Genomic DNA, 21,421 nt, shown 5'->3' on the forward strand with positions numbered 1-21,421 from the left:
TCGTTTGATCGGGTAAGCTCTTTTTTTTTACAACTTATAGATGAGCTGCGCATCGAAACGGTGTCGTTTTAGTGGGACACGGCATAACCAGGCGGGGAAGGTTGAATTTACAGTTAATTTAGTTCGTTATGAAATAGTTTTTAGTAATCGAATCGAATTGATGTGATTTAGATATAATAAAATCGTTTGAGTCAAAAAAATTAAAGAATCAATTGAAAATAACAGAGAAAAAATAAGGTTAATAAAAGTATTCAAATATTAAGTAACGTTTATAAATGGGTGAAAACATAAATGCACCCTTATATTTTAATAAAAAAAAATTATGCTATCTTAAACTTTTAAAATATCCCATTAAACATCTCTATTTTAGAAAAGTAAGACTATTAAACTTGTTTTAATTTGTATTAAATTAAATATATTCATGTACTTTACCCAAAAAAAATCATGACTACTTGAACTGTTTTTAAAAAAAATTAAGAAATAAAATTATTAAATATTTTTTATGCAAATTAGGGTGTCACGAAACATTTTGGTAAAGTATAAGAATGAATTTAATTGCCCCTAAAGTATAAGTCAAGCAATTGTACGAGCAATATACCAATATCAATCTAATGAGTTGCGAGTTCGATTCTCATCTTACGCAAGAGTTAAAGACTCAATTTGTAATTTACTTTCATTAGCGTAATCGAGGGCACGAGTATCGGGGGCCGCGCAAGAGCGATCATCTCAATAATGAATTTAATTTAATTCAAATTAAAAATATTTTAATAATTTTATTTTTTTGAAGTAAATATATCTAATAAGACGTTTTGAAAGTTTAGGATGTCATAAGACTTTTTTACTAAAATATAAAGGTGTATTTATGACTTCACCCTTTATAAATTGAAGAGAAGCATAAATTTGTCTTTAAGGCATAGGTCGAGCAGTTGAGTAAGCAATATATCAGATTCGTATTGGTGGGTTGTGAGATTTATTCTCGCATTGTGCAATGAGACAAAATCTCACACTTACGATTTATCTTTTTTGTCAAAATTGAAGGTACGAGTGACAGAGATCGCGCAATAATAGTTATTAGAAAATTGAAGTACTACTGATAAATTAAAAGAAAAATTAATTATCAACATTTGAAAGAATCAAATTTAAATTAAATTAAAAAAATTAAATTCAAACCATGGTGAGGGCTTCTTGTTTTTTGGGAGTTCCTGTTCTTGCTTCACAGCTCTAGTACTTAAATCCTTTGACTAATAAATAAATTAAAAACAGTCATGATCCAAAGATCCTTAAAAAGGTGAAAAGTGAACCGTAAGTAAGGAGGGGGAAACAGACAAGAGTCTCCGAGACCGAGACGCAGCATGTATTTAGATTAGTCAAATGAATTTTTTTGAGTTAATCCAAGAAATACTTTGTTCAAGGCTGGATTACAGCCCAAAAACCCATGAGATTGCCTGGACCATGCCGTGGATTAACCCTCCAATTACCCAAGCAAGATCTTTCTTCACCCTCCCATGGACAGTATCCATAATTAACAATTAAACACCATGCACAAATCCAACTTGTTTAGTAAATGAATTCAAATGTTGCATTGGCAACACAGAAGAAAAACACTGCTCATATATTTAATTTTTTTGCCTTCGAAAAATATGTAGAAATCATACTAAAATGCCATTGTAGTGACACTTTTATAATTATCAGCAATCCATATACTTTTTTAGTATCTAAATACTAAGTAGATTATCTTATTATTTTGGTTCTAATTTGCTAGAAAAGAAATATTATATTTGTAAAACGTTACCAAGACAAAAACTGGGGACCATTGGCTTGGCTCCCATAGACATTACTCTAGATTTGGCCAAAAGAACCACAATTTTGCCCAACAGGCAAACATATTGTTCCAATGGGTTTAGTGTTTTGAGGAGAGATCCACTCGGTCGAACCCTCAAATATTCAGCAAAATCTATCTAAAACCCCCAAAAACCTACATTGGAAGAAGCAACCCTCTTGCTCATCCCAGAATCTCCATGAATTGAAGTCCTAGAAAGCCATGGATGTTCCTCGAATCCCAACCTTATGTTGGAGGAACATTCTTTGCCTGCACAAAAATTTCCTAAAAACATTCCTGCCTAGCTGCGAGCATGCCCACAACCCCCACAACATTATGAACTGAAAAAGAAAATGCAACAATGGGTGTATGTATCTTTCCAACATCTGCCTTTTTCTCTCGCAGAAAACCAAATGGAAAGGTGGGTAATGCTTGGATTATGTATATATAGACCAACCTTGCTGAGAGAGTGAGAGTTCTCCTGAGAAACTTCTCTCTTTCTTTCTAGTTTTTTCTGAGAACAAAAACAAAGGAAAAACCTAACCGGGGTCTTTCTACTTGACCCGGTTTTTGCGTGTCAAGAAACCCACAAACTGGGATTTTCTTCTTTCAAACTCAATTATTCCGTCCATAGGCTTGAATTGCTTTCAACCATTTAATGGCATTCTGAGGAAACAAAGTCAATAATTGAGGTTTCCACGTCCTCCTCTGTGAATTTGTGACAGCTCTCTGAAGTCCTGGAACGATGAGAGATGGGAACTCCAATAAAAGCAAGGTTGGTTTGACAAATAATTAAAACTGAGGTTGGCCCTCATTGATTAGCTTGTCTACATTATCGTTGATGAGATTGCTGAATCTTTGATGTTGATGAAGCTTTCATGGTCCAAGACGCTGGTCAAGAAATGGTTCAGTGTCAAGAACAAAGCCCGAGACTCCGATCCGGACGATGCCATTCACCAAGGTTCACCATTTATTGTCTCCGTGGCAATATGTTCTAAACCTAATTTTGGGTTCCAAAATTGAAAATTCTCAAACTACAATGTGATTTTAATTTCTTCACTAACATACTGTAGCATATCCTGCATGGATCAATGTTTGAATGCTGTCAAAACGTTTGGATTTTATTTCCCGCCCTTACATTTCTAGCTTAAATGCTGTTTTTGTTTTCTCCTTTCTGAAATTCAAGCAGAATATTCTTGTTGGCTTGTGTTTGAATACGTGCAATTGATGCAGACAGCTTTAACTTTTTGTTTTCTCCTTTTTCAGCTGGCGATGAAGACTGGAGGAAGAATGTATCAGAGAAGGAGGCATGCACTATCAGTGAAAGCAGAATAGGTTAAGTATTTAGTAGATCAGTATTGATCTGGACCACAGAATATCCTAACCTCACAAAATTTTACTAAATTTTTGTTGCAAAAAGAAAACAGAGAAATTTTATTGATTTCTCACTTGCCTAATTCACTCTCTTGAATGAACAGAGAGACCAAATAGGAGGAATTCTGTTCGTTTCCGGGAAAGAAAGATCGGCCTAGATGCTTCCCAAGTAACCAATGTGCATAATTATAGGTTTGCCGCGATGTTCTTATTGGTTCTATTGTGTTGTTTTATCTGGTTCTGCCAAATAGTTGGTTTTCATGGCTTCTTTCCATGTGAAACACAGCATCTTTGTAGCTACATGGAATGTGGCCGGAAAGTCTCCTCCGAGTTATTTGAATCTCAAAGATTGGCTCCATTCCTCTCCTGCTGCAGACATCTATGTTCTTGGGTGAGTGATTACTCAAACATAAAAAATTATTGCTGCTTAGTTCGGCTTTGACTAAGCATTGGTTTCATATTCAACTGTTCCACTGCCAACCAGGTTCCAAGAAATTGTGCCTTTAAATGCTGGTAATGTCTTGGGTACAGAAGACAATGGCCCGGCAGGGAAATGGGTAACACTCATCCAAAAGATTCTAGACATTGTTCCGGACTCTATTGTGGGGCTAAATGCAGACTTTGAAGGGTCAACAAGACGAAATGCCTCGTCTATCTTCCACGATAGCTCGTTTCAGTCCGTGAGTCACAGCATGCGAATGATGGAAAACAACACGTTGATGCCACAACCCCGACTTGAACGTAGATTCAGCGTTTGTGATGGTGTTTTCATTAGTCACAAACCCAGTGATTATGACCCAAATGTCAGTGGAGATTTTTCATCCGATGATGAGAATGAGCCTGGAGATTTTTCACCGGATACCACACACTATTTGCCAGTTTCCCAAAACTGTTCTATTTTCATGGAGGAAGGAGATGGATATCTGGGGCAATCAAGGTACTGTTTGGTTGCCAGTAAGCAAATGGTTGGGATATTCCTCACAGTATGGGTGAAGACTGATCTAAGGCACGTTGTTCACAACATGAAAATTTCTTGTGTGGGAACAGGGTTGATGGGTTATCTTGGCAATAAGGTAGATTTTTGCTTTACAAGAAATTTCCTGAAGGATTGGATTCAATTAAATGATTAAGCATTTCACTTGGGTGTTGCAGGGTTCTATTTCAATCAGCATGTCTTTGCACCAAACAAGCTTCTGCTTTGTTTGCAGTCACTTAACCTCCGGGCAGAAGGATGGCGACGAGCTGCGAAGAAACTCTGATGTAGCGGAAATTCTGAGGAAGACTAGGTTTCCAAGAGCTCAGAGCATGGAGGGCGAGAATTCCCCCCGAACAATCCTCGAACACGAGTAAGGCCCTCATTAGCAATCTTTCTAAGTCATCCTATGATTAGAAGAAAATTACACTTTAGCTTAGAAGAAATTTACTTTTTAGCGTATATTGTTCAGAATTCTAAGATACCGTTTGATGATGTAGCCGGATTATTTGGCTCGGGGATTTGAATTACCGCATTGCACTGTCTTACCATTGTGCAAAGGCTCTTGTTGATATGCGCAACTGGAGGACTTTGTTAGAAAATGACCAGGCATGTCTTAGAAGCTGTCTTTAGGAAAATGCAGTCTTATATTGTTCCATCTCTTCTGAGATACTTTGAACTGCTTGATATGAACGTTAAGAGTTCTTTCCTCAGCAGCTCCGGATAGAGCAGAGGCAGGGACATGTCTTCGAGGGATGGAGTGAAGGAAAGATCTATTTTCCTCCCACATACAAGTACTTGAAGAATTCAGACAAATATGCGGGAGATGACATCAACCCAAAAGCGAAGCGAAGAACACCCTCATGGTATTGTGTCTTTCAATTGAAGGAATGAGGATCTTTAGAATCGTTTATTTACTTCCAATATGAATAACCAATCTGGCAAATTTTGTACTTGAAGGTGTGATCGAATATTATGGTATGGTATAGGACTTCATCAAATATCTTATGCACGTGGAGAGTCCAGATTCTCGGATCATAGACCAGTCTATAGCACATTTTTGGCAGAAGTAGAATCCATCAGTTTCAGCCGAAATAAGAGAAGTTTGAATTGTTCCAGTTCTAGGATTGAGGTAGAAGAGTTGTTGCCACACTTGGATTGATAAACTGTGGATGTGTTGTGGTCTGCTCAGCGTTTCTTTGAAGCTGTACAAGGTGGATCTGCAGCCATGACAACTATCACGAACATTATGTAGACTTTGGCTGTTGAAATCTGTGAGACTAATTGAATTCAACTACTGAGTTGAAAGAGCAGTAAGTACCTGAGCGCATATTATGGGACTATCACTGAAAATCAAGTCTTTTCTCTATCAAAGTTCTCAGCTTGAAAAGATTTTTGCATTAGTTCTTACCCTTCTCTTCTTTGGTCCTGCATTTGCAGGCTGTATGAAGAATCCATCTCCCCAGCGATTGAGATGCGGATGGACTGGCTGCAATGCAATGATGGGTTGGTCATTTCTTCCTCTCTCTCTCTGTTTAGCTTGAATTCCTTTCTTCAGCTAGAGATCATAGAGATTCATGAGTTTGTAGTATCACTTTCATGAATTTTTGATAGGTGCATCCTTAGTTGGTTTTATGTAATTTATATATTCTGAATGGTTTTGCAGGGGGGCGAGCTAACAGAGGTAGCAAATAATGTTTAAGAACTAGGGTATTCATTTTCTTCATAGGCATGTACTGCTGCTGTTTCTGTATCTTGTTCTCTATCCATGAATCCACGATGAAATGTGCAAGAACAATAAAAGATGAAACTGATAAAACCCAAAGTAGCAGCAGCAGCAGCTGCTCTGCTTTATTTAGGTTAGAGCTCAAGCTTACATTTACACGTAGGTAAACCTCTGCACACACAGACAAGAAAGCAAAACCCACCACCACTCGTACTCGTATCGTATATGAATTGCACTGCCGACCCCTCCTTCAGCTTCCGCCGCAAACCACCACTCATTTTCTTAGTTAAGAATTAGCAAACCTCTTCGTGTTATTGGCGTGGGCCGGCCCTCGAGGAAGAACCCATCATCTTGATTCCCAAACACCTCTCTCGACGGTGCGCTGAAGGCAAACGCTTGAGCAGCCTCCTCAAGCTTATTGAATACGTCCCCCCGTCCTGCATGCAATTCACCGGCCAGCCCAAACGCAGTCGAACCGTTTCATCATGGATTTTAATTTCTTCTTTCTATGGACATATGCGAGAGTATACTTGTGGTTGTTGCGGGCATTGATCTCAATTCAAAGCAGATGACTTGCAGCTTTTGGTGTTTGGAAGCGACGACAATGACTAGGTGACCGGCGGGGACGACGAAGACACACGCCTCAGGCGAGAGCTCACTTTCTGGTAGGTGGGGCCAGCGCCCTTCCGGTGGCGGCGCGAGCCTCCGCCTCCGCCGTGTTTCCGGCAGGATTCGTTGGACAAGTGGCGACATGCCATCTCAAAGTATCCCCTGCCACTGCTCCCTCAATCCTTATCTAATGTTTTCAGAAACCACAAGAGAAACAAAAAGAGACCGCCATTTGTTAAATACTAGTGAAGAGAAATGGAAACCCAAATGTTAGGGAGGACTAGTTGATCATCAAACTTACATTGAAAGCAGCAGCGTCAAGGAATTCAGGGCTGTAAGCATTCGAAAACGATTCTTCCCCTCCTGCTCCAAAAAGTACCTGCATATCCCAAGGATTTTGTCACCAATATATATTATTTTGACAGTATTTCTCGTATGAAAATGGCCAGGATTAGGCACGGGCTTTGATGAGTCGAATTACCACAGGCTTTTAATTGTCATCTCTATTGATGATATAAACGGTTGCGCCTGCTGGAACCTTCAACATATCTCCTCGTCAAATATTGGAATTCTCCCTCTTATCTCGAAGAATCAAATTTATTCTTCCTCTTCCTGCAATCAAAGGAGCAGCCTCGACGTGAATTTCTTTGTAAACTAAGTTTGCTTAATTTTTCAGAGAAAATTGTTTAGTACCCTTTGCAACAAACATTGCTGCCTGAGGATCGACTTCACAAGTCCTCAACTTCTATGAAGTTAAGTTTAGACTTTCAGCATCCCTCTTTAAACCTAACTTATTTTTTCAACAACAATCAAAACGAATTCTTTTCCTCTGTATTGGAAAGTCGATATTGCTATTGCTTAATCACATTGATATTTTTCATTTGTTCTTTTAGCATATTTAGCTCTTGAGACATGTCTTCGTACTTTCGTGCTTAAGTTTTTAGGTGTAGACTGCATCTCTTCTCTTCCAACTCATATTTTGCATTGACAATCTCTTGATGGTAGGCACCTGTAGCCTCGATCTTATCGTGTAGGCAGAGGTTGTGAATGACACGTAAAGCTGCATTTTGCTCAACATTCTTCTTTGCGTTTGCTTTAGAGCTATGTTGTGTCTCTTCATATTCATATGATACTTGAAAGAGATAGAAACACAAATTGGCACTTCGCCTTCCATTTTCACCTGGCATCAACATTTGGGTTGTGTGGAAAGGAAATACCTCGTCTTTTCTCTTGTGAAGTCGATCTTTGAACTCTCACCTACTCAACATGTTCCTTTATTTGTCCTGTAACTCACAATAAGCTCTACAGTACAAGTTAACTTATGATTCATTCTCTCTCTAAATCATATTATGTGCGATTATTTAAATATCACCTTATACACCGCAAAAAAATATTTTTTTTTAAAAGTAACTCAAAATTTATAAAAAGAAATATAAAATCATTAAAATTTAAACATGACTTCACTATGCCAAAACTAATTAGATGACAAAGTATTTATAAACTCACACTATACATAAACTTTACGAGTTAATAAATACTCACACGAAACACTCCAAACACTTTTATTTCCTTGTATGGCTCGAGTTTATGTTACTTATATTCTCACTTATCCAAGTATAAACTCTTAACCTCTATAAAGTTTAAAAGTCCATACTTCCAACAAGTTCTCGATGGCTCAAAGAAGGTCCTAAGTGAATTTCTGCATAACGCGAGGTCTTGCCATGCTGGGTCTCAACTGAGGTCGCAAAGTCCTGGTCTTGGAACACATATGGCTGCCGGCTTCGGTTTTGCTGTCGTTCATTTTCATCTCTCTGTTTTCTCTCTCTGTAAACCTCCTCGCAGCGCCGCTAGCACAGGCGCTGATGCTTGTCACGTCCAGCTCTTCATGTCACTGTTCCTTGCACTTTCTGTATTGCTTTTTCGGGGCTCTCGGCGACCTTCTTCCACCCTTCCTCTTGGCGCTCTCTCCGCTGCTCCTCTTCGTAGTACTTATGGCACTTCTCCTCGCACACCGGCGGCTTTTGCCACTCGTCCGCTCGGCGTAGGGCCCTGCACTGGTGCTTGCACCTCTGTAACTCCGCCTCTGGGTCCGCAAACTCTTGAGGCTACAGCGCCGAGGAAGAAGATGAAGCACGAAAGCAGAACAAGTATCAGGAACTTCGTTCTCAGCGCCATGTGGAGTGCTGTGGCTTAATCGGGTTGCCAGGGGATAGAGAAGCTACGTACCGGGCATATATGGAGAGGATGGGGGATGAGAAGGGGCACGTAAGAGCATTGATTCGACACGTGTTGCTCTTGGAGAAAGCTATGTGGCGCGCGTACGATGAGAGTACAGTGTACACGGGGTGAGATTAAATAAAACAGAAAGTCAATTGCTCAACATAGGTCCTGAATTTTTGAACAATTAAATTTATTCATGGTTGGTTGGTTGGATCCAGCCAAAGTTCACACTTTTATTAAAAAATTAAAAAGAAAAGAAAAGAAAAGAAATCAGCCTATTAATTAATTAATTGATGAAGCAAACAAAAGAGATGAAAGGAACAAGCACCGCATTAATAATATTGCCGGCGAAAAAGAAATAGAAAGAAATTCTTCCAGAGGCTTTATTCTTTCTTCTATTTCTGGTTCTGGTTCTGGTTCGGCCTACTACGTTACGTACTCACTGTAGCTTAAACTAGCTCATCCTTCCTTCAATTCATCATCTCCTCCTCAGTTCTTCACCGCATCCTTGATTTTCTCCAGTTTCGCTGCAACATGAATGGCGTGTTTGTGTTTGAATGCTCGTAGTACCAGAATGTATAATGATTAATTAACGTGCTTGTGTGGCTTTAGATGAAGAAAGGAATTAAAACTTACCGGCGACCTCCTTTGCTGCGCAGTCGGTGTCGCACTTCATCTCGCAGAAGGTGTAGCCTTGGCCGCCGGACTCGCAGTCTTTCTCGCAGCTCTTGTAGCAAGCCTTGTAGACTTCAGCAACGGCTTGGGTCTGCTGCACCTGCACGGCAGCTAAAACGACCATGCAAATGAGAAACGCGGCAACAAATTTCTGGGCCATTGTCGTGCGTCGCTTTGATATTGACTTCTTCTGTTTGATCTGATCTGCTTTTGTAGTTCTCAGTGGATGCCGATGAGTTTCAGTGTTGTTCTCTGCAGCGACGGTTGAGACGGGAAAGGAAAATGGATGATTTGCAATTTATAGGCAGTGAGCCGTGGATTTGTCCCGGCGATTGAGCCGTTCGATCATTTACTTTCGTGTTCGACTCGACGAAATGCTTCGCTGAAAATGTGGATCAGAGAGAGACTGAGCACCAGCGGAGCTCGTTCGTTACGGAATGGAGGAAATGGCCTTTCTCCTCAAATTACAAAATTCAAATCTGCAATTATTAAGTTCCAAAAATAGAAACCAAAAGGGTAGGAGTGAATATTTGATTACTTTTTATATCTTCTCTTTGCTTCTCAAATCAAGATTCAAGTTCAAGAACGAGCCATTAGCACCAGTTGGTTCGTAATTTCAACCATTTCTATTTCTATTACATTACATTTGAGGAGACTCGAATGTATGTGACTTGACTACATCTGTCATATATAGTTACATATTTAAATTTAGTTCAGTTACTCTTTTTTTAAATTTGGTTCGTAAGATATTTTTTTTTAAGTTGACTTTCATGATATTCTTATTTACTTGAAATTCATAATACTTTGATCTGATAAGTTTTTATGTATGTTCAGATGTCCATTACCAAAATATGTATCTTAGAAAATTACTATTCGCATGAGCCATTAATTTGAGAATTTCATTCAATGCATTGACTGTGTAAGAATTTGAATTTCTTTGCACAGTGAATTATGGAGGGTGGCATCATCATCTTAAAGTAACGACAAGTGAAAAATAAAATTGATTACCACTTCTTGGAACTTAACAATGGCCTTTGTTTAGTTAATTGAGCTTATAATATTTAGATTCCCCCATTATAATATTAGAATGGGCACCTCCCAACTCACAATATTGGTGTTATAAAATTTAATGGAACTTTTGTCGATTAACTTGATTTAGAAACATGTCTGACTTCAAGGTTAGTTATGTTCGGCTTGACCAGTAAAAAGGTTTGGATTTGGCCTTTCCCAATCGGTGTATCGATCCACACCTAACCCATAAATTGGCATCTTATTCCCCTTGCAAATCCTAATTAAAATTACACAAATCAGATCAAACAGTTACATCATGAACAAGTATAGATACCAAACAAAACTCTACTTTGAGCTAATTCATTATATCAGTAGCTGGTTTGGCCACCCGAAGAAACCTGCCAAAATGTCTCTTTTACGTGAACCACCATATTTATACCCCAATCTTCCAGTTTCCAACCCACAAAAGCAAATACATCTTTCAGTTCCAAACACAGTCCCATTTGGCCATTTCTTATACTCACTAGGTGACATTTCAGCTAGCAGAAAATCTGGAAATGGCTCTGAAGGGGACTGAAGTGGGAACCATTCTGGTCATTGTTGCCCTGATGTGGAACGGTGCAGCAGCTCAGTCAGGCTGCACGAGGGTGCTGATGAGCTTATCCCCGTGTCTCAACTATGTCACTGGCAATTCATCGACACCTTCTTCTTCCTGTTGCTCACAGCTCAGCAGTGTTGTTCAATCACAGCCTCAGTGCCTTTGCTCGTTACTGAATGGTGGCAGCAGCTCACTGGGCATCACCGTGAATCAAACTCTAGCTCTAGCGCTTCCCGGAGCTTGCGATGTGCAGACTCCACCAGTTAGCCGATGCAATGGTAAGATGCTTAACTTCCTGCTTTTCTAGTCTATGCATATATATCAACTTTATTTGAGAAATCTGGATTCAATTCGACAATGTAGCTGCAAGTGGACCAACAGCTTCGGCCGATACACCGCGAACTGCTCCAGTGGGTTCAGCAGAATCTACTCCTTCAGATTCCTCCAATCAAACACCTGGAACGCCAGAGACTCCATCAAATTCAGATACTCCATATGCAGGTCTAGAAAAGATGCTCATTTAGTTTCATTTTTCTTCTCATATTTTAGTCAAAGAAAGTTTGAATCTAATACAGAAACTAATGCAGGAGCAGGTTCGAAAACAGTTCCTTCCATAAAAGGTGGCTCTGCCAATGGTGCTTCTGGTGGAAGCACAATCAAATTGCCTCTTCATGTTGTGGTGTTCCTTCTCTTTGTTGGGTCTTTTGTTTCTACCGGGACCAGGTTCTAAGCTCTACACAGTCGCAAGGGTCTTGTCTTGTTCCTCGTTCCAGTGGTCTCAGTGATGCTAGTTGAGTGATGTGCTTTCCCTTCCTTTTACGAGAACAACAATTGTCACAGTCTTTGTATTTTTAGTCAAAGAGGTTGTGTTTTGTGTGCTTGTATGATTTGTTACAAGTTATTTACTAGAGAATGAGTCATGAACTGATCTTCTTGTCCCTACAAAATGTTTACTCAAAGAAGATATCCAAACACCGAAAACAATCAGTGAACAATATTCAAAAAGCAAAAGCAATCAAATTACAGAGGAAAATTCAGCTTAGTTTCTGAGATCACTGTAAACAAATTTGACAAGCACTAACGTAAAAATATTTTACTGTCCTCGTATCAAAATTAAATTCCTGAAAGAAAGACTCAAAGTAAGGAAAGATTCGTCCATCACAAGTGGAACATTTACCCTATACAGTTAGGGAAGCATCCTGCCCAGTCAATTTATTAGTCTTAAAATGTTTAATTCAGATTAAGAACCGTGTTTAACGGGTGATCCTTATTTATACAATGTTTCACAATTATGACAGATTATATAAATTCAGCTGAGCACATAAAGGTGATCTTAATATTGACTGCTTTTGGATGACTGGTTTAATCAAAGCTAGGCTCAATGGCACAGGAAAGAGATACAAGATTGAACATTGTTATTCTAATATTAACTGTCTAGACAGAATTTTGTGAATATCATTACCCCATGTAAGTTCCCACTGATTGTCAATCATCATACCGACTGAATCTTCAGAGTCAGTCAACTCATTAACCAGCCCACTTTGTTCCCCGTGGAAAGACATAGGGAGGAAAAGTAGATATATCTCAAAGTTTCTCAAGGAGAGATCATAGAACCATTCCATCCATAACCCATAATATTCTTCAATTTTAGGTCATGCCACTCAGACCAAATCAGCTATCGTCAGCCAGTTTGGTTTTGAAACCCAATCCATGTATCTCAGAGCACTTTGAACAGTTTTTGGTGTGTCAGAACAAACACTCTCATGTTTGTGTTGGGAAAATAGGGAACCACCAAATGAATTTCCAATTCTAATCAAGAGAGGACACCTGCAGTGTTTGAGACCGCACGATGCTAATATGCTATATACTCATACAAAAGAACACATATTCAGCTATTTATATGCATATAAAAATGTGGAAATAAAACATGGAACCAACACAAAGCTTTTAGCGAACCAGATGAAAGCATGTAACAGGAATTTAGTCATTCACCAAGACATCTGTTGAGAAGTAGGAAAAGTTGGTAACCAACTAGACCATTTACCATTTTTTTACACCAAATTTTCATCTGATATAAACCACACTGTTCTGTTCCCACTGAAAAGCAAGAAAACAAGTACATGGTTGACAATAAATCAATCAAAATCACAAGAACATAGATGGTGCATCCAACATCCATAAAGATGAAGATAATACTAACCCTGCTTCTTCTAGCAGCTTTCTGGAAAGGAGCCAGTTCTCAGTCAAGTTGCACCACTGTCCTCATTAGCTTATCTCCATGCCTGGATTATGTAACGGGAAACTCCTCAACCCCATCTTCTGGATGCTGCACACAGCTTGAAACTGTTGTTGGGTCACAGCCACAGTGCCTTTGTGTAGTCATTAACAACAGTTCCTCACTTGGGATCAACATAAACCGGACTCAGGCTTTGGAACTCCCCAAAGCTTGCAATGTCGAGACTCCCCCTGTTGGCCGGTGTAATGGTGAGAAGAACCTCTGACTTTTTCCTTCAAGGAATAAATGCAAAGAAAAAAGAAGAATCTAGGAAAATATTTGCATCTCAATTTGGAGATATAAGCTCATTTGAAGCAATTTTCCTCACTGTCTTTCACTGCTTACTTTGCATTGTCCCTTATTGTGCAGCAACTTCCCCTACAGCATCTCCTACTGGAAGACCAAGGTCCCCTTCGGGTATATTATTGTTTCTATTTGCTATTATACTTCGACTTTCTATACCATATTATCATATAATACATTTCCGTTGGCACATATCACTGCGCAGATTGGGTATGTGCTGCCCAAAAGAAATTTGATTCGGCTAAGACATCAACCCTCAATGATTTTACTTCTTGAACTGCTGTATGATGTTGATGTCCAATGAGTGCAGGAAGTGGATCTAAGACTATACCGTCAACCACGAGCAACTCATCGGATGGAGACTCCACCAAGCTGCTGCTTCCCATATTTGTCTTCCTTATCTTCATCGTATCATATGCTTCGACATTCACAGCGATCTGAGTCATCTTTCATTGAGCCTGTTGGTTCTTCCCTCACCATTTACCTATGTTATATGCATTAGACTTCTGTGTATCTATCTCTCTCCTTTTTCTCACTTTATTTGTTTGGATGGGAGATGCTTATACCACTCAACTCTGGAGAGACTTTCTTGAGGAAGATTAGATGGTGTTCAGTTTCGAAATAAATATTCCAAGCTCATGTTTTAATGTGCATGATACTATATTTTCAAGAGTGATTACTATTTTCTATTAAGAGATACGAAAATACCAAAAAGAATGATGACATATGAGGTTGGAAACAAAGGCCCGCTCTGCCTAAAACAAAATGACCGGTCTGCTGTTTTAGGCCCGCCCTGCCTAAAACAAAGACAGCAAACCCTTTGTTCGGAGACTAATAATCGGAGCTTCAAACCTCAAAACGTTAATCCGATCATACAGGACGAAGAACCAGATGTCTTCTACAAGCTGAAAAAAAATCAGTAAGATCGGACCACGAATGGTGCTTCAATCGAATAATTGATCAAACTTGCACACTCCATGTATCTCTTCTCCAACTCTCCTCTTTTCTCTCTTTCAAAACACACGGCTGCCCACACACACACCTTCTCCTTCTATACTGAGGGATTAGAAACCCTAAGGGTCTTGGGCTTCTTACTCATGGGCCAAATAAGTTTTGGGCTTTTCCACATAGGAAAATACCCAAAAACCCAACAGTCGGTAGAACACAGAGTGTGGTGGTAGTAAAAGCAAACACCTTTTCCCTTTTATATGTAGTTGAGCAATACAAGGTCAAGAAAGCTGAAAAGTAACTCTTGTAATATAATAATCCAGTAATACATCAACTTTCTCAAAAGAAAGAAGCTCCATTGGTAAAAAGATAAATAATTATAACAATTCCAAGCATGGAAAAGGGACGTCGGGAGGGGACGAGGAGCTATTAATCTGCAAAAGTAGAGGAGCATTTTTCCAATCACATCGTTTGGGCTCTTTAGAGAGTAAAATGGATCTGCAATCCTAGTTGTTTAAGCTCAAACTCTTGTCCAGAACACTGTTTATATGTAACAATGTGCAAAACCAACTTAAATGGAGCTTTAGCAACCTCAAAGTCACTACAAAGCAATTGAATATGAACATCCAAACTTGGAGAAACAATCAACCTTGTGTCTATCATCCATACAAGCCATTAAACTTGAATGTAAATTACCCTGAACCACTATACTCTCAAGAAAATAAATGGAATGAAAAATAAAATTCCAAAAGGCAAGGGCAGGTACATGGTAAAATTAAATAATATATATAGGAGTTTGTAAAAGTTCCAAATTCCAAATGCCAAAGCTCACATATTTGGTAAAATAACCTAAAATAATATTCCTCACAGTGGGCTCATTTTACATTACGCTTTTTCACATACCCGTCTTTTCTTTTTTGTTTCATTATCGGTCAATTTTAAATTCAATTGACTTCTAACGTTTAATACCTAAATTTTCTCTCGACGTTTAGATTTAAATAATAACTAAACATGAAGTTTCTCAACTTGTGGCCAAGAGAAATCATATGGAATCCATAATACTTAAGCTTGGAGGATATCTATCCGGTAAAGAAATCAACCATGGCCAACCATTCTGCCAGAAATTTTTTGACACACTAGAACTAGATACAAACTTGAACACAGTTATTCTACAGAAAAAGATTGCAGGTATCAACAGATTTGTAATACACATCCAACTCTTCAATGATTAAACTCCAAAAAAAGAAAAAAACATTTTAGCTGCAAGAACTAATGAAATTCGGATCATGGTGTAAGCACACGCGCACACACTCATTGGGATACAACAAATCTTCAAGAGAACATATAAAAACAAGCAGCAGGAAATATTTTATGAAATATATATGCATTTAGAAAGAAGTGGATAGCCACAATGGACGCCAACCTCCAACCACGTGAAGAACCTTCATTGATGAATAATCCAGAGGATTTTGTGCGTGGAGAGGAAGGAAATTCAAAGCCCATCAAAGGAATCGCAATAATCTTCATGCTTAACACGGGCCCGGATGGATATGGTTGTAAAAACCAATTAATGGAAGTTGGACGACCAACAAATAAAAGACACACATCAAACTCAAATTGTGTGGTATTTAAGCGTTTTTCACATACATATTCTACTAGTATGATTCGTTCTTACTTGACTTCTCCATCTTAAAATAATATATATTTTCACCCCTGGCCTCTTAATTTGGGCTTCATGAGCTTATCCAAATTGATGGGCTTTATGAGCTTTTTTTGATTTACAGTCTTAGGTGCGTTTAATTACATTTATTTTTTTATAAAAAAAAAAGGGACTATTTTTCACCTACATTCTTGTAATGTTTGATTAACTAAGTTTTCCAAATAAATTTAGTTATCATTTTCGGTCACGTGAGGCTATTCTCTCGCTTTAGCAGGAATTGGTTTTCCTTGGGGGGTCGGGGGCTTGTTTGGGAATTCACTCACCGCGCGCACAGAACAGAACATTCGCTTCCTGTCCACCTCGATTGCTCTAGGGTTTTCCTCTCCCATTCGAGCCGGCTTCGTCCCCTTCCTCTTCGTCGCCATCCACCGCCGAAGTCGAGCCCCGACTCGGGCTTCGTCGCCATCTCCACAGAAGACGAGCTCTGACTTCGTTTTCGTCGCCATCTCCGCAGAAGACCATCTCCGATTTCGAGTTTCAGACCACCGGCGCATCTTCATCTTCTTCCACGGTAAGGTTTCCGTCCACGATCTGTTCTTATTTCTGTAGATCCGGCGAGCGATCTTGGTCTTCGTCCACCGATCTTGGTTTTTCTCTGTGTTTCAGCGAGCGATCTTGGTCTTCGACCATCGATCTGGAGTCTTCGTCCACCGGTACCGATCTTGGTCGCTGTTTCAGCGAGCGATCTTCGTGTTCGCCATCTCCGCCGAAGTCGACCTCCGATTCCGACTTGCAGACCGCCGTTCACCCTCGTCGCCATCTTCGTCCACGGTAAGCTTTCCGGCCCAACCCTATCTGGTTTTCTGTTTATCATTTATCTAAGTCTAATGGGCAATTTTTGTACTAGAAATTTATAATTACATCAAACTTTCACGAGTCCAACTTATTATTACAGAAAATTTAGATGTTTAGGGTTGCTTTGTGGCAATTTTTGTACTAAAAAAATATTATTACAGAAAACAACTGCCTCACATTATGCATATAATATTTTGTATAAAAATTGTGTGTGTGTGTGGGGGGGGGGGGGGGGGGGGGGGTTGGCTGAAAAATTATGATCATGGATAACCATGGACAATTAATCCAACTGTATGTCACTAATTAAGCTTGATAAACAAATAATCTGTCAGGTTGAGATTGGTGTTCTTCCCGGTTTCTATTGGTACATCTGCTATGTAAGCAGATCGTGTAATCTCCCTCTTGTTCCATGGCTTCCAGTTAGCTGGTTTTCCATGGATCTTCCAGCATGTCTCCTTGCTATGGTAAGGTCTTTTGCAGTGGTCACACCATTGTTTGTCCCTTCCCAGACTCATTGGTAGGTTCTCGCCTTGTTTAAAAATAGTAAGAGCCGAATTCTGATGAGTTAAGGAAGGCTCACTTTGTTGATTGAGCATAGCCTTACATTGGCTTTCTTCCCTCCTTACTTCCAAAAAAACTTGAGTGATGGTAGAGGCGTTGTACCCAAGATCCTTCCTCTAACTTCATCCAAATCAAGGTTAAGTCCATGTCAAAAATCAAACACAATCTTTTTTCAATCATCTTGTTGTATTTAGCACTGTCTTCTTTGCATTCCCAATCAACAATGTAGAATAGATTCATTTCATGCCATAGTTTGACCAAAAGATTAAAGTAATCAGTGACATTTAGTGTACCTTGTTTGGTTGTTTTGATAGTTGACCTAATCTCAAAGCATTAGGATGAATTTTCCAAGTAGGAGTACATCTCTTGGACTGAATCTCATATTTCCTTTTGCAGTCTTGTAGAATAGGTAAGTCCTACCTATTTTAGGCTCCATCAAATTTATCAGCCAGGCCATTATAGTTTCTTTCTCCTAACACCATAAGTGGCTGCTGTGGTTGGTGGAGGAGGAATAGAACCGGTTAGATAACCAGATTTGCCCTTTCCTTTGATTACCAACATCATGGATTGAAACCATTCTCTGAAATTACTCCCATTCAATTTGTGGTGAGTAATCTGCAAAGGATGGTGATCAATTGGATTGGTGGGAAAGATTTGTTGTAGCAGATGGAGGACTAAGAATGTTTGGAGAGCTTGTGGCTGATGCTTCGGTTAGGGTAGGGTTTTGGTGAGCTTCGGCCATATTCTCGTGCACAGTCTTGATTCCAATGCTACGAGTAATCAGAACCTTGCTCTGATACCATGAAACAAGTCTAAAAAATAATCAGAAGCTTGAATAAATTCCATAAATAACACACATGAAAAAATACATACAGGTTGTGTTCTACTTTTTCTACTATAAAGTAGGAGAAGATTTAGGATATCTATCTCCTAGAAAATAGGATAAACTATCTCCTAATTCCGAAATTATCTTACATAGAGATAATTTTATTTATTTTAGGATGAGAACTTATCTCATCTTATTTTATTCCTGATCAGATTGACTCATCTTGATTGTTTTTTAATATTAATTTGACCATTATCAATTATTATTATATATTTATCTACATCTCCCTGGTAGTGGGTTGGATTAGTGAGATGAATGTAAGCTGTAACGTTGATCTAGAAGGCTGCACCACGGAGCCTTCAGTAGGTCCCAAGGCATAGTTGTCAAAGGCGCACTAGGGCACAAGGTGTAGGTACAAGCCTTTTGGATGTAAGGCATGCATTTATTAGATAGCTAATAAGGTGTTTTAATTGTTTTCTTAAATTTCTTTTAATTTTTTTCCTAGTTATTACTAGTTAGATTTTAACAAGTCCATCAAAAAATAAAAACAAAAAATTATAACCTAGGCACAAATGGTGTGCCCCTTGCTCTTTAGGGTGAGGCATGCACCTTATAGCCCAAGCACACGCCTCATGTGCCTGAGGTGCGCTCGTGACATCTATGCCCCAGGGGAAATTTTATCCTTGCTACTTGTCCTAATTGATTAATAACAACAATGGTCTGATCCCATAATATTGATGGCAATTGATAGGAAGCCTGTACAACGAACAAATTATCAGATTATCCTCTCATGTAAAGTCCATGATCCTCTTGCCAATTATTTGATTTATCTTCTTATTCTTTAACATTTCTAGGTCTTATCAATCCTTTAGCATAAAGCTTATGGAAAAGAGGCAAAAGGAAGGCAAAAACAAAAATAAAAGACCTGATGTTATATTGAAATATTTATTGGTCTAGCTGAGCCATGCAACATGTCTTCAGATTTCCATTTGCAGTTCTGTAGTACTGTTCTCTCATACATAACTTTTGCTTATGCTGACGGATATTCATCCCCCTTTTGACATGTCAGATATTGCTGTTACTACTGAATGGGGAAACTGTGATCAAGTTCACCAGTAACCATTATGTCCGGGCTTATTGAAGGTCTCCCTGATGCAGTTGCCCTCAGGTGCCTTGCACGGGTTCCCCTATACCTTCATCCCCAACTGGAGCTTGTTTCACGTTCCTGGCAAGCTGCCATTCACAGCCCCGAGTTATTCAAAGCTCGACAAGAGGTCAGTTCAACAGAGGACTTTTTATGTGTGTGCGCATTTGATCCTGAGAATCTGTGGCAGCTTTATGATCCTCTTCGAGACCTTTGGATTACTCTCCCAGTTCTCCCGTCAAAAATCAGGCACCTTGCCCACTTTGGTGCTGTCTCCACTGCTGGAAAGCTGTTCGTGCTTGGTGGTGGCAGTGATGCTGTCGATCCATTGACCGGTGACCATGATGGGAGTTTTGCAAGCAATGAGGTGTGGGCATTTGACCCTGTATCTCGGCAGTGGTCCCCACAAGCATCCATGCTTGTGGCTAGAGCCATGTTTGCATGTTGTGTTTTGGATGGAAAGATTGTTGCCGCTGGTGGTTTCACTAGCTGCCGGAAATCAATCTCCAAAGCAGAAATTTATGATCCGGATAAGGATGTCTGGGTTTCAATACCTGATCTCAACCACACTCACAATACAGCATGTTCAGGAGTTGTTATTGGCGGCAAAGTGCACGTATTGCACAAGGGGTTGTCAACCGTGCAGGTGTTGGATGGGGTGAAGCTAGGTTGGACGGTGAAGGATTATGGTTGGCTCCAGGGTCCAATGGCAGTTGTCCGGGGAGCACTCTATGTGATGAGCCATGGCGTCATTTTCAGGCAGGAAATAGATTCAAGGAAGTTGTTGGTTTCCGCTTCGGAGTTCAGGAGGAGAATTGGATTTGCAATGATCGGTTTGGGAGATGAGATATATGTGATTGGAGGGCTCATAGGGCCCGAGCGATGGAACTGGGACATCAAGAGGCTGACAGATGTCAACGTGCTGACAATTGGAAGCGAGAGACCCATCTGGCGCAAGGTATCTCAAATGACTCGGTGCCAGGGGACCATTCTGGGTTGTACACAGCTGAGAATTTAGGTATGGTTTTGATCTTTGGTGGTGGATTTTGTTTCTCTGTTGTGAGAATTGTGGTCTGATCTTGAAGGGTTTTGGCTCCCCCCGTGGGGGGAAGGAGAGGAGATGAGCTTTTCAGCAGATGGCAAAAAAAACCTTCTTATTGTTTGTAAACCTTTAACATCTGGCCTCAAAAGTCATTATGTTCTGCTGCTTCTTTCTTGGTCGTGGAGTTTTAGGGGACTCTTTTATTATAGGGTGAAAAAGGCTGAATATTTTGGGAACAGCCCAAAAATGAGTGCTCACTGCTCACTAGGAATATTTAAGTTATTAGCATAAAGGAAACCCCCCCCCCCCCAAAAAAAAAAAAATGATTCCTTCCTTTCTTTTATTTAATATGATTTATTTGTTTTGATGATAAATGGGAAATATCATTTCTATACTTTGGTTCCGCATTCTTTCTTTTATCCATTTTTCATGTGTGCAAGTGTCATAATAATTTCTTTATGTTGCTTTCTTTTTTGGAAGAGCCATTTGACATGGTTTTAATTTATTTATTTAATTTTATAATGTTAAAAATTAAAATTAAACATATAATGTTAAAACAAATTGAATTTTTAGATAAATCACAACAATTCAATAAATATTAATAAAAATGTCACTGACAAATAAATATTGCCCTTTTTTTTATGCTCATTATTCTCACCACCGTGGGCTGATCAAATCCTCGTCTGGTTAGTTTGCCTTCGGCACAACCATTAAAACATTAAAAAAGGAAAGAAACAGAAGACACAGTGGTCAAGTCCGTGTTACTCAAATTCAAGACAGGCAAAAGTAATCATGCATGATT

At 39.3% G+C, this 21,421-nt stretch overlaps 4 protein-coding genes across 5 annotated transcripts; all 4 read left to right on the forward strand.

The window, feature by feature from the left end:
• Positions 1-1,904: 1,904 nt before the first annotated feature.
• Positions 1,905-8,145, forward strand: LOC127798432 (type IV inositol polyphosphate 5-phosphatase 7-like). Its single transcript, XM_052331991.1, has 12 exons — positions 1,905-2,594; positions 2,693-2,780; positions 3,086-3,154; positions 3,298-3,385; positions 3,480-3,584; positions 3,678-4,266; positions 4,346-4,539; positions 4,667-4,775; positions 4,884-5,032; positions 5,127-5,479; positions 5,607-5,672; positions 5,833-8,145. The coding sequence occupies exons 1-10, from the start codon at positions 2,565-2,567 to the stop codon at positions 5,326-5,328; spliced, it is 1,623 nt and encodes a 540-aa protein (XP_052187951.1). The 5' UTR covers positions 1,905-2,564; the 3' UTR covers positions 5,329-5,479; positions 5,607-5,672; positions 5,833-8,145.
• A 2,819-nt stretch (positions 8,146-10,964) lies between these two features.
• LOC127798437 (non-specific lipid transfer protein GPI-anchored 5-like) lies at positions 10,965-11,933 on the forward strand. The gene is made up of 3 exons (XM_052332000.1): positions 10,965-11,283; positions 11,369-11,506; positions 11,593-11,933. Exons 1-3 carry the CDS (start codon positions 10,965-10,967, stop codon positions 11,733-11,735), a joined length of 600 nt encoding a protein of 199 aa, XP_052187960.1. The 3' UTR covers positions 11,736-11,933.
• A 1,203-nt stretch (positions 11,934-13,136) lies between these two features.
• Positions 13,137-14,042, forward strand: LOC127798439 (non-specific lipid transfer protein GPI-anchored 5-like). Its single transcript, XM_052332002.1, has 3 exons — positions 13,137-13,489; positions 13,650-13,697; positions 13,894-14,042. Exons 1-3 carry the CDS (start codon positions 13,165-13,167, stop codon positions 14,022-14,024), a joined length of 504 nt encoding a protein of 167 aa, XP_052187962.1. The 5' UTR covers positions 13,137-13,164; the 3' UTR covers positions 14,025-14,042.
• A 2,446-nt stretch (positions 14,043-16,488) lies between these two features.
• On the forward strand, positions 16,489-21,013 carry LOC127798435 (F-box/kelch-repeat protein SKIP30). Of its 2 annotated transcripts, none has more exons than XM_052331997.1 (3): positions 16,489-16,762; positions 16,930-17,022; positions 19,503-21,013. In XM_052331997.1, the coding sequence occupies exon 3, from the start codon at positions 19,558-19,560 to the stop codon at positions 20,593-20,595; it is 1,038 nt and encodes a 345-aa protein (XP_052187957.1). In that variant the 5' UTR covers positions 16,489-16,762; positions 16,930-17,022; positions 19,503-19,557; the 3' UTR covers positions 20,596-21,013. The 2 variants fall into 2 exon arrangements, with proteins under 2 accessions (XP_052187957.1, XP_052187956.1); XM_052331996.1 differs by having other exon boundaries at positions 16,491-16,762; positions 16,858-17,022.
• The last annotated feature ends 408 nt before the right edge of the window (positions 21,014-21,421 follow it).

This window comes from Diospyros lotus, chromosome 3 (assembly GCF_014633365.1).
Source record: "Diospyros lotus cultivar Yz01 chromosome 3, ASM1463336v1, whole genome shotgun sequence".
Taxonomy (NCBI): domain Eukaryota; kingdom Viridiplantae; phylum Streptophyta; class Magnoliopsida; order Ericales; family Ebenaceae; genus Diospyros; species Diospyros lotus.